The sequence below is a fragment of the Prionailurus viverrinus genome, chromosome B4 (assembly GCF_022837055.1).
Source record: "Prionailurus viverrinus isolate Anna chromosome B4, UM_Priviv_1.0, whole genome shotgun sequence".
NCBI lineage: Eukaryota > Metazoa > Chordata > Mammalia > Carnivora > Felidae > Prionailurus > Prionailurus viverrinus.
In genome coordinates, this window is record NC_062567.1 from 107,628,877 (window position 1) to 107,642,645 (window position 13,769).

The window sequence follows — 13,769 nt, forward strand, 5'->3', positions numbered from 1 at the left end:
TATCAGGCTCTGGGTTAATAGCCCGGAGTCTGCTTGGGATTCTCTCTCTCTCTCCCCTTCCCCAGCTCGCACACATGCATACCGCACACATTCTCTCTCATAATAAATAAACTTAAAAAAAAAAAAGAGAATAATGGAATCACTCATACAATATTCTTATGTTTGGTATCTTAGCAACAAGACCACAAAATAAATATAAAATGAAACCTTGTTTTGCTGCACAATTTCTTCCTCCAGACTGCTGATTGTATGCTCATATTCAGAAATTATATTATTCAAATATTTTATTTCTTCTTTATCCTTGACTAATTCTCTATTTAGTTTAAGCTCTTGAAGACGTAGTTCTTCTATTTTCATATGCCAACTGATTACCTAAACATTTATAAATTACATGTACAAATGTAAACACTGTCCATATAATTATTTCTTCATTGACCCTAATAATTTTCATTGAAATTAATACATATTCATTGAGATAAAAATTATTCTTGGTTCAGCCACACAGCAAAGTTTATTTAGAATTTTCATAGACTTTTATAAAAATATGTGCCATCTTAACATAAAACATTCTTCAAATTATGTGGGAATGGATAATACTAACACTTTCATTTATTATTTTCATATATGTAATTGAAACATTGGTTTTACTTTCAAAAATGGAAATCCTAAATACTTCTAACCTACAGATTAAAATTAAGTAGCAAGGTAATTACTTTTCATTTAATGCATACCAAATGAAGGTAAAAACAAAATTATATTAAAAAGTAAATGTGGGCCTACTACCTGTAAATAATTTTAAATAGATAATAATTATAAAGGGTAGAATTCAACTGATAACCACTATAATGTTTATGAATGACTAAAATTAGTATTTAGCTAATATATATAAACTTTTCTAGAATGATTAAAGTTCTTTGATAGTATACAATCTAAGCATTTCTACCAAAATCACAGTTTAGAAGAGTCTCATTTTATTTTTACAATTAGACATTCAAATAGCCAAGCCTTAACTTACAAAACCTAAATGAATAACGTAATTGGAATTTTTGTCTTATACAAAACATTTTTCAGATAGCTATTTATTAAAAACTTAAAATTACTTTGTAACTCTTTTGGAAATACTGAACCAAAAACCAATGTTTTACCTTTTGGGCTCCCCTGGCATCCTTTAAAGTACTTATTAACTCTTCCAGCCCCTTTAACTTTAATTCCATTTCCATTGCTTTGTTCTCCATATTTCTATGCTCTTGTTGAGAAGTTTTCATTTCTTGCATTATCTTAAGTTTGTCGTTTTGTAATTGAATCATCGTTTTAGAGAACTTTTCCTGCTGTGCTAAAGGTAAAGCTCCACTAAACTGTCGTCGGAGAGACTGAATTGTTTGGCGCAGATGTTTTGCTCTGTTTCTCCCCTCCAGACGGGCATAATAGAGAGCCTGTTCCTTTTCATCAAGTTTCTGCTCTAAGCGCAAATTACAGGCCTCCATTTTCTGCAGTTTAGATGTAACTGATTCCAACTTGCCAAGCGCAGTAGCCTCACTGATTTGAAGAGAGACGACGTGTTGATGCAACTTGGCAATTAGTGCCTTTTCATCAGACTGTGCCTGATATAAAGAGTATATATTTATAAGTTTCAAGCTTTTCTAATGACACTTTTCATGGATTTAAAACCACGACCTACTACATAAAATTTTAAAAAGTACGCTATATGAGATCCTATAAAAATCTAGCCTGGCTTTAATACAGATTACCAAAAACTTGTCAAAGAAAAAACCCCAGAATCAAACATACTTAAAATCTAAATCTAGTATCCAACTAAATAACAGTGGCATATTACTGTTTTTTTTTTTTTGTTTTTTTTTTTTTTTTAAACTTCCATATGTAAATAACAATGCTGGGACAAAACTAATGTTGACAATTTTTTTAATATTAAAAAATTTATAATGGGAGAATATGTAAAAAGCCACATATTAATACAAGAGAAAATACAGTTCTGAAAGACTTTCTCCTCAAACCTTAACTTTAATTAGCGACCAGCACAATGTACCTGTAGGTATGTAAATGTTTTTCTGTATCATGAAAGATATTTAAAATTAAAGAATTTTCTAATCAGGTTACAATGAACAAGTACAGGAGCTTCCATTTGATACAGCCTCTGATTAAAACCATAAAATTATCCAATATCTAATGTGAATTTAGGAAAAAGAAAAAAATCCACTTACAAGAGCCAATACTGTACTTACCTGATAGTCTAACAGTTGCATTCTGACAGATTCTACTTCTTTTTCCCTGGACTGTTGTTGTGCATTCAAAATTTCAACTTGTCTTTTGGCAATATCAGAAATTTCTCTCAGTCTAGGAAATGAAAAAATACTTCAGGAACAATTAGGTCCATTTTCTAAGTAAATACTAGTATTTCAGATTTCTAGATTCTTGGAAAAGCCACTAATTTCCAGCATCTCTTCCTGGTGTGACATACTAAAGCAAAATTTCCTAAACCATTTAATGAAATAATTCCATGAGAGTTCTGTCAAAAAAACTCCATTCCCAACATCCCTCCCCGTTGAAAATTCGTAATACATAGTATGAAATGTTGAAAAGTTCCAAAGTAAAAAATTATCTATCTATACAGCATTTTCCAAATGTATATGGCCATAGGACTAGTCTCCCACACTTTTTTCATAAGATATTTATTACCCTAGTTTCAAAGAGCTAGAATAAGGTTTAAGGTAGGTTTATTTGAAATAATTGTACAGTTAAGGATACAGAAATTTAAGATTCCTAGGTTCCCTAGGTGGATTAATATATGCTTTAAATTTACAAACTATCAGAAATGAAAAAAAGAAAGATTATATGCTTACTACAATTACAAAAAATGGGAGAAGCTTGATGGTAAATTATTAAATTTTCTCCAAGACTACTATTATACGATCACACAGGTAAAGCAAAAATTCATTTTACTTTGGGCTAGAATAATTTTAGTGCACTGTGACATATAAATAAGGTTCTCTTATATTGATTATAAATGCTCATTACCAGTTACATAAGTTTTAAAAATTAAAATATAATAAAATGCATAATTATAAATTAAATTATCTCAAAAGGTGAGGTCTATGAGGTAAGAGGAAGAATACAAAATGGAGTCCTTCATAGTGAAATGGGATGAAAATGATGGACATTCTCAAAGGACTATCAATACTCCAAAAAAATGGGTAGTACTTTATAATACGCTAATCATAAAACCCTTTTTACAAATTATTTTGTGGTTGACAGATCAACTTATGTTATGGCTCCTATTACGTTTCTACTGAAGTAACACAAAATCACCCATGAGAATGAGTACACAGCATCTATCTCACACACAATATTTACTCCTTAGATATATTTTGCGTTCCAAGTGAATAAACTATTTCCACATGTAAAATAAAAATCACAATGTTACTTTAAGGTTATTAAGTGTAATTATACGAGTTAATATATGTTTAACACCTAGCACAGTATATAGTACTCAAAAAATGTAAACTGAATCAAAATCTGAATTTTTCATTTTACAGCAATCTTACGAAACAAGTAGAAGAGATACTAGTGCTCCCTTAAAAAGGAGAAAAAAACAAGTTTATTTCATTATTTTTTTTAAGTTTATTTATTTTCAGAGAGTGAGAGAGAAATGGGGGGAAGGGCTGAGGGGCAGAGAGAGAGAATCCCAAGCAGGTTCCATGAGGTCAGCACCGAGCTGGATGCGGGGCTCGAACTCACGAACCATGAGATCATGACCTGAGCCGAAACCAAGAGCCAGATGCTTACCGGAATGAGCCACCCAGGCACCCCTTTATTTTTTTTTATTAAAAATTATCTTATTGCTAAAAAATGCTAACCATCATCTATCTGAGCTTTCAGCTATCCATAATCTTTTTGCTGGTGGAGGGTCTTCCCTAATGACGCTGACTGATCAGGGTAGTGGTTGCTTAAATTTGGGGTGGCTATAGCAATTTCTTAATATATTTATTTTATTTACATTTATGTTATGTTGTTTTATTTCAGTATAGTTAAAATACAGTTATACTAGTTTCAGGTGTACAATATAGTGATTCAACAATTCCATACATCACCCAGAGCTCTGACAAATTCGTTCCTTAATCCCCATCACCTAATTAACCCATCCCCCTACCCACCTCTCCTCTGATAACCATCAGTTTGTTCCCTATCGTTAAGAGTCTGTTTCTTGGTTTGTGTCTCTTCCTCTCTCTTTTTTTTCCCTTTGCTTTGTTTCTTAAATTTCACATATGAGTGAAGTCATATGGTATTTGTCTTTTTCTGACTGATTTCACTTAGCATTGTATTCTCTAGCTCCATCCATGTCATTGTAAACAGCAAAATTTCATTCTTTTTTATGGCAGAATAATATTCCTTTATATATATACATATACCTACATATACACACCACTTCTTTATCCATTCATCTATCATGGACACTTGGGCTGCTTCCATAATTCGGCTATTGTAAATAATGCTGCTACAAACATGGAGGTGCATGTATCCTTTGAATTGGTGTTTTTGTTTTGGGGGGTAAATACCTAGTAGTATTTAGGGTAGTTCTATTTTTAACTTTTTGAGGAAAAACCATACTTTTTTCCAGTGGTTGCACCATTTGCATTCCCAACAACAGTGCAAGAGGGTTCTTTTTTCTCTACATCCTTGCCAATATTTGTTTTTTATGGTTTGATTTTAGTATTCTGACAGGTGTGAGGTGTTTTTTCATTGCAGTTTTGATTTGCATTTCCCTTGATGCTGAGAGGATCTTTTCATGTGTTCATTGGCCATCTAGATATCTTCTTTAGAGAAATGTCTGTTCATTTCTTCTACCCATTTTTAATCAGATTATTTGTTTTTTTTGGGTTGAGCTGTATAATTTCTTTATATATTCTGGATACTATCTTTTTATCAGATATAAAAAACTTAAGTTTAAATAAGTTGAATGACCACCCCACTTCCCTCCAAAAAAATATTGGTATGTGGAAGAACTCGACTGCATAGGGTCTTGATTCCAAATTCAGTGCTTTCTGCAATACTATTCCTGGACTCTGAAAAATATGAATCTTGAAAAGTTATTTCCTCTTCAGTATTATTATTCATGCCTGTTAAAAACTAATTTTGTTAGTATTTAACCTTATTCTTACAAAAAAACAAAAATAAAAATAACCAGTATCAATTCCACTAAGAATATTACCCTGAACCACTGTAATTAGGTTTCTTAAAAATCAACTAGAGTAGATGCACCTAATGACTAAAAAGTTTGCATGCACTTACTTTGACACTTCAACTTTTAGTTCCATTTCGTTCTTCTCTAATTCTAGAATCCGTTGCCTATCAGCATCACTTACTGTCTTGCTCACACTATCAGCTAGTTCATCTCTTAACATCTGTTCCACCTTCTGTGCTTCCAAATTGATTTTGGTAAGCTAAGAAAAGCAACAAAAATGTTCAGATATATTAGTTTTTGGTGAGATTTTCTTCTCAACTTAGATATTACCACAGTTCTCTTTACTTAGCATTAGTCTGGATAATGAATTGAGTGTGAAATATTAAGAATAGATTGAAGAGGGTAAAGAGAGTCCGGAACAGATTATAAGAACTCAGGCTATATGCCAACCCACCAAAAGTCATTTATATTAGACAACTCATAGTCTAATATTTGAATCTGATTTTTTAACATTTGTTTGAAACGTAGTTATACTCATTATGCTTGACTTCAATTATATCATCTATAAATAAACATAAATGAGTTAATAAAATCTTAACATATACTTAGTGACTCAGTTAAAATAAACAAAATGACAAATATGTTTTGAAAAGTATACTAATTCTCAAGGTAAACATTATAAACGTGCCGCTTCATCATTAATTGTTGAATGTTTGCAAACTGTTTTAATTGCCAACCAATTTAATATTTCTGAGCATATCAAAAAAGTCTAAAACTTACTATTAAAATGTAAAGTCCCAAGAGCAGAGATTACTGCCTATTTTATTTCCTGTGATAAAACTAGCCCCCATACAGTGTCTGACATGTAACAGGCACTCAATAAATATTTGTTAAATGAATGGATGGTAGTGGAAGGCAATTATCATTACTAAGCAAATAATATCTTTTTACATTAAATCTAATAATGTAATGCTGATGAAAAATAAGAACTCATTCACAGAAATACCTGTCTTCTTTTTAAACATTTCAGATTTAAAATACATCTTTTATGAAACACAGCACTATATTAACATTACTTCAGAAATACAAACAAATCTCTTACAATATAAAATGTCTAACATGACTAATCCTTTATACCAATTACATGATAAAAATTATATCAAACCTCAGCAAATTTGGTTTCCAATTCAAAATTACGTTCTTCCATTTGCTTTAATGAAGTCCTTGCATGTTCATACATTTTTTGAGAATGTTCAGCCCGCTGCCTTTCATTTAATTCTTTCATCTCCAGCATAGTAATTTTTTTTGAAATAGAAACAATTTCACTGTTGGTTATTGATTTCTTTGCCTTATCCATGTTTGATTCATTTCCTATATGCAACAATACTAAGTCAATCACAAGCTGTTATCAAAATTAGATGCCAAATATTTTAGAAACTTTTTTTAAAATTTTTTAACATTTATTTATTTTTGACAGAGAGGGAGAGAGAGAAACGGAGTGCAAGCAGGGGAGGGGCAGAGAGAGAGGGAGACACAGAATCCAAAGCAGGCTCCGGGTTCTGAGCTGTCAGCACAGAGACTGATGCAGGGCTCAAACTCACAAACTATGAGATTATAACCTGAGCTGAAGTCAGACACTTAACTGACTGAGCTACCCAGGCACCCCTGGACACTGTATACAAGGATGCAATAATATGGTTCCACAGAAAACACACGAGCCTTATGAATTATGATAGACCTAGATTCCAGTCTTAGCTCTGTTACTTACTGTTTGGAAACTGCCTATCCCATTTAATCTCTCAGGAACTTATATTCTTCATCAGTCAAATGATAATAAAAGTTAGTCCTTATAGAAATTTAGGAATTTCTACAGGGAATCCAGTACTTATTTAAGAGAGACAGAGTAAAATGAACAGAGAACTTACTACAATTGTATGTAATACTCTTTTTTTTATATTTTAGCTTAAATGATACCTTCTTTCAGGTAGCAGTTACATGGAAATCAATTCACTTTTAATTTCTTAAAGAATTAAAAATCACATTTCTAAAAATAGCTTATTTTAGATAATATTAGGCCCAATGTTAGGCTGCACTAAACTACTACACGTCCCAGTTACCAATTTAATAAAACAGCTCTATTTTGTAACAGACACCTTGAATAACATTAGAGCTCTAAGATCTAGAAAACAAATATACAAAAACACTTTATCCAAAGGAGCAAATTTATTTGAAAATTATAAAGCACAATGCTAGTAAGATAAAATTATTTAAACATCATAAACTAAGATAACCATTTAAAAATGAACATGGAAAACCATTTGAAAAATGAACGAGGAAAATCCGAGCAGGACCCACAAAGATTTTAATATCTGTCATAATATCTGTTAGATATACATGAAGATGTTCATTGAGAACCATAAACAACAGCAAAAATAAGAAGGCCTCGTGATTTAATCACTCAAACAGTAAGATATTACATGGATATTTGTATGTGTAAGAATGATGAATAAAGCAAATATATTAACATCTACTAAATGAATACAGTATATAATGTTCATTATAATATAAAGTATATGTATGTTTACTATTAGAGTCATTTACATTTTATTTATTTTATTAAGTTTTTATTTAAATTCCAGTTAGTTAACATACAGTGTAATATTAGTTTTGGGTGTACAGTATAGTGATTCTACACTTTTATACAACACCCAGTGCTCATGTAAACATGTATAAGGGAATACAAAAAAATAATAATAGTAAAACTATAGGCAATATAAACTCTTTTCAAAATTATTTTGATGTTTTATGGTGACCTTTTAATTTAAATGTATTAAATGGTACATTCCTAATATAACTTTACACATATTACATGCAGTGGAAAACTTCTAAATACTACCACTAAAATATAGGTATTTAAGATTATTACCAGTCTTTATGGTTAAATGGTTCAAAATAGTTAATGCTCTGTCATAATTTTTTAACATATATGATTCAACTAGGAACTAATCTCATCTACTAACTAAAAACCAAATTTTGGTAGAGATTAGCATAAGATACTATTCATCAACTGTCTGCTAAATTAAACTGTTAAGCAGAGTTCATTTTTATCAAAACACTTCCTTTTCATCTGATATAGAAAAGGAACTATAAATGAATAACGTATTCACTATTAGATCTTCATCATTTTACATTATCAGAGTCATCATACTTACCTAATTTAGTTTCTTGTTCCCAGGCTTGTTCAACAGTGTAAAGTTTTTCTTTGGTAATCTCCAGTTCTTTATTTATAGACTCCACTTGTTCTTTCAGGGATGCATTTTCACACTCAATAAAACAGAAACATCACTGAGAAACTACATTATAATTCAGACTAATATGATATGTGATATTGACTTAACCTTATATAATATCTCCTAAAACTCACAATCCAGTTTTTTTTAACAAAATTAGGAGCTCCCCTACATGTAATATATACACACATACATATACAAACACACGTATATACACACACACATATATAAAGAAAGTATGTTAAAATAATCAAAATCTTATATATCCAATATGTGACTTCCGAATATTAGCTTCTGCTATGTTCACTTTCGCCAAGCTGGAATGCTTAGAGTTTCTCACACAGTTACTGAGCATCACTAGCACACCATCATGTCAGGTGCTGTACTTCATGTCCACGGTGAAAAGAAACAGACAAAATACTGGCCTTCACAGGCCTCACCATTTAGCATCTGTGGGTATCTGTGTGTAGCAGGAGTTGGGGAGGGTATGGAAGGCAGAAGACAGTGAACAGGTAAGCAAACCAAAAACTCTAAGAATGTAAAGATCTAGAAAGAAACAGAGTATGGATCCAGAGCAAAATAAAAGGAACCATATCAAGATAGAAAGGTTAAAGAAGGTATTAACTACTGAGGAGGTGGTATTTAAGTCAAAAGCTAAGGTATGAAAAGGAGCCAGTCTTTTTTTTTTTTTTTTTAAGTTTATGTATTTATTTTGAGAGACAGAGCAAAAGCATGAGAGGGGCAAAGAGAGAAGGAGAGAGAGAATCCCAAGCAGGCTCCACACTGTCGGTGCAGAGTCCCATGTGGGGCTCAAACCCATGTACCGTGAGATCATGACCTGAGCCAAAATCAAGAGCTGGACGCTTACCCACCTGAGCCACCCAAGGGCTCAAGGAGCCAGTGTTGACAAGAAGCCAGCCAGAGAGAAGAGCTATGTGTTGATAAACCTTGATGGTCTGATGGAGGACTGAGTTTGGGGCATTAGAGGACTTAAGCACAGACAGCAAAAATAACAGGGACGAGTGGTATAAGATAAACTTGGAGTGATTATAGGGGGTCATACCAGGCAAGGCATGGTATGTCAAGATAAGGAACTAGAATTTAACTTAATATATAATAGGAAATCATTTAAACATCTTAAGGAGGAAGTATTTTTGTTTTGTTTTTTTTTTTTTTAATTTAATGTTTATTTATTTTTGAGAAAGAGACTGAGCATGAGCAGGGGAGGGGCAGAGAGGGGGAGAGACAGAATCCAAAGCAGGCTCCAGACTCTGAGCTGTCAGCAGAGCCCAAAGCAGGGCTCGAACTTACGAACTGCGAGATAATGACCTGAGCTGAAGTCGGATGCTTAGCTGACTGAGCCACCCAGGAGCTTCTTTAAGGAGGACGTTTTAAACAACCATTCTGAATGCAATGTGGAGAATAAATAAAGGGGTAAGCAGAGAAATCAAAATTAAGAAAATATAAAATCCTGATGAGTAGGGTCATAGCAGTGAAGATGGAGAAAAGAGGACACACATATGAATGAATTACATTTGGGAAATAAAAATGACAGGGGAAAGGAATGACAGAAAGTAACTCTAAGGTATCTGCCTTCATGGAGTAGGTAACAGCAGCACCTATTGAAACGGAAACAACTATGAGAGAAACAGACATTCTGGATGTTAAATTTGAGATCCCCTTGAAACAGGAGTTGTAAAATAGATAATCCCATTACAGTACCGAAAAGGCAGACTGGACACAAAAATGTAGGAGTTGGCACATAAATTTAATATGCTCATTTACTCTTTGTTTTAACAAACAGAATACTAACTATATGCCAGGTATTCTAAGCCCTTGAATGATAAAGAAATTCTGTCCTAGAACTTGTGTTGGGCAGGGGGTAGTTGGAAAAGAAGCCAATACATAATACAATGTTACATAATACATATTATGAAGAATAACAGAATAATGAGGTTTTATTTATTTATTTTTTTTTAAGGGGACGTTATGATAAAAAAAGAAAGCAAGATAAGGGAATACAATGTGACTTTCTGGTAATGTGCACAATTACAACCCCGTTCTAGATACTATAAATACATAGGAAAAAAAAAAAAAAAAGAGGGCTTAGGGGTTTTAACATCTTTCTACCTTTTTTTCCCTCTTCCTTCCAGACTTTCAAGAACTCTGGTCTTGCTCCAGATGCCATTCTTATTCCCCTGCCCTCGGTGGGGTGCCCTGCACCCACACTTTTACCACCCACCTCTAGAATCTTCAATTGACCTCTCCCTATTTGCTCTAAATTTTCTTTCCCTCTACCCTCAAACTTCATTGGCCTGTTTAAAAAAAAGAAAAAAAAAACAGTTGATAAAATAAATCCTTCTCTTGATCCTACTTCAACCTGCATCTAATTTCTTTTTACTTCTATCATCAGATTTCTAGTTTTTCTGTTGCCTTATCACCCACCCATTCAGTTTTTGCATTTTCTTATCATCCACTCTCTTTATATTCTGAAAACTGATTTTTACCACTTTTACTCTCAATAAAGTCTACCCTTGGGGCTCCTGGTTGGCTCAGTCAGTTAAGTGGCCAACTCTTGATTTCAGCTCAGGTCGTATCTCACAATTGTGAGACTGAACATTGGGCTCTTCGCTGAGCATGAAGTCTGGTTGGGCTTCTCTCTCTCTTGCTCTCTCTCAGCCCCTCCCCTGCTCTCGCTCTCTCAAAATAAATAAATTAAAAAAAAAAAGAAAAAAGGAACTTTACTCTTGAAAGGCATCAACACTTTCCTAATCACCACATCTGATGACCTTTGCACCATGGCTCTACACCATTAATAACTCTCTCGAGGTCAACATTTATTAGTTCTGTGTGCCAAAGGGGAAGTACTAAACACATAAAAGTGAATTAAATAGAATTCCTGATATCAAGAAGAATATATTCCAGTAGGGGATGGAGACATACAAACACTCTTAGTATGATGTGATATAAATAGCAGAAACAGGTACAAGATAGAGAATATAGACAGAGAGACTTTGTTCTATAAAGAAAGATGCTTCAGAAAAAAAGATAGTGTCTCAACAAAGGTTTTTCTTTTTTTAATGTTTATTTATTATTGATTTTATTTATTATTTTAATGTTTATTATTTACTATTTATTTATTTAATGTTTATTTGTTATATATAACATTTTTAATGTTTATTTATATTATTTATTACGGGAGAGGCAGAGAGAGGAAGAGACACAGAATCCAAAGCAGGCTCCAGGCTCCGAGCTGTCAGCACAGAGCCCAATGGGGGGCTCGAACTCACGAACTGAGATATCATGACCTGAGCCGAAGTCAGATGCTTAACTGACTGAGCCACCCAGGTGCCCCTGAACAAAGTTTTAAACATGAATAGAAATTCACTGAGCACATAAGTGGAGAGCCCTGGGAGGGCTTTCGAGACAAGGAAACAGCAGGTACATAAGAATATATATATATGAGAAAAAACACTGTGTCCCAGCAAACTGGTAGTTCAATTTCAAAAACAAATTGTAAAAGTACTTAGAGCACCATAGGAGATGACATGAGGTAAGTGGGGGCTAATCACAAAAGGAATTTGGCTTTTATTCTTTAAGTGACTGACAGTGATTGATAGGTGTGAAGCAAAGGCGTTGTCCCATGGTCAGATTCATGTTTAGAATGACCATTGTGGTGGAAGTAAGAAGGGGGTTACACAGGAGATAGGGATAGAGTAAGGGCTACCACAATACACATAATAAAGAATAAAACTGACACATTGTCAATAGGGATAAAAATATACTCAGAATTATAATCGAGATGCAGGAAAGAATATAACACAAATGCATTTTTTTTTAATTTTAAGATGAAAAATATTCTTTGGAAAAATAGATAAATAAAAGTTAAAAATTACTCATTGCTGTTATCTACATAATATATTTCTTACATGGATTTTCTTGTTTTTTTTTTTTTCTTACATGGATTCTAAAATCATACAGAGGAAGAGTGCAAAGGACATGAAAAATGGGGAAAAATAAAATAAATTATTACCATACCTAAATATTCAAAATTTTCTACAAAAATTAACATAATCCTCTCCCTTTGGCAAAACAGTAAAAAGTAAACTGATCATGATTATTGCTAGTTAGTATTAATAAATCACTCAGATATTTTTATAGGAGTCATTCACAGCTATTCAAAATAACATTTGGGTGTTTTATTGAATGTGTCCCTCTAAGCAAGTAAAAGCTATGAAGCTAACAAAATCAGACCTCATTCCACTCCTAGGAGAAGATCACAAAAGAGAAGATGTCAAAAGACACAAGCCCCTATTTCTGAAGAGAAAGATGAACAAATCAGGAGCTGGTTTTGCTTGCGTTAAAGGTATGGAGGTCAAGTGGCTAGAAGAGGACGACAAGGGTTCTGGGCCATATCCACAGACTGTTTGAATGAATATGTGATACTTCATCCTATTTTTCTTATCTGTACAGTTAGAAAGGATGGGGATTTCCAGAGCTCATCCAGGATCAGGAAGAGCCATTCTCGGCTATATCCATCCCAAGAAACATAAACCAAGGGGTACAAGAAAATAAGTTGCACTGGGATCAGAGGGAAGAGAGAAGGATGGGTACTTAATGATGCCTCCTCTTTCGGTTACAATCATCTGTAACCTGTCTGGTTCATGCTTCTGTTTCTTTTTTAAGTGCCTGGTGTTAAGCGGCTTGATTCAATAAAATTCTGCAAGTGGACTAAGGAGGATGAAAGGATGAAGTCATTCCGCACCTACAGATAGCACCCAAGAGGAATAGCTAATATTACAAGGTTCAAGGACTATATACACTTACCTCTAAGTGTTCCAAGTTATTTGTTCTTTGAACAAGCATATTATCTTTTTGCAAGATGTCCCTGTATTTCGTAGTCAGTTCATTGTACTGTTTATTGGCCAATTCTAGCTCAGACAAAGAAACGCTATTATCTATAAGTTTTTGCAGAGCTGCAATCTTGAAAATGGCCATTTCCTATGTAAACAAACACACACTGAGTCAAGTTGGTGTATTTTTTCCTAGTGAAGTACTAGCCACTTTTCAGAAGGATAAGATAATATAGCTGAAAGCAAAACAGATTTTAGAATCATTAAAGAAAAGATTTCTTATGTATTAAAAATATTACAATATTCATTTCTTTAGTAGAAGAAATAGTACTATTTAGAAATTTTAAATCATAATAAAAATGAAAAAAAAGGAAATCCTTTCATAACTATCATAGTAAAATGAAATTCAATTTCAGAAAAGCGTAATAC

General features: G+C 33.1%; 1 protein-coding gene across 6 annotated transcripts in view; it reads right to left on the minus strand.

Moving 5' to 3' along the window:
- Positions 1 to 13,769, minus strand: part of CEP290 (centrosomal protein 290) — a 90,765-nt gene that overhangs the window by 38,078 nt on the left and 38,918 nt on the right. For all 6 annotated transcript variants that reach the window (XR_007153873.1, XM_047866139.1, XM_047866136.1 and 3 more), the window contains 7 exons: positions 13,315 to 13,488; positions 8,410 to 8,521; positions 6,363 to 6,568; positions 5,305 to 5,456; positions 2,241 to 2,352; positions 1,146 to 1,601; positions 208 to 372 (listed from right to left, as the gene is read on the minus strand). Coding sequence is in view for 5 of the 6 variants with exons in the window: in XM_047866139.1 (XP_047722095.1) it covers positions 208 to 372; positions 1,146 to 1,601; positions 2,241 to 2,352; positions 5,305 to 5,456; positions 6,363 to 6,568; positions 8,410 to 8,521; positions 13,315 to 13,488 (1,377 nt within the window). In the remaining variant the exon portion in view is untranslated. The remainder of the gene's footprint in view (positions 1 to 207; positions 373 to 1,145; positions 1,602 to 2,240; positions 2,353 to 5,304; positions 5,457 to 6,362; positions 6,569 to 8,409; positions 8,522 to 13,314; positions 13,489 to 13,769) is intronic.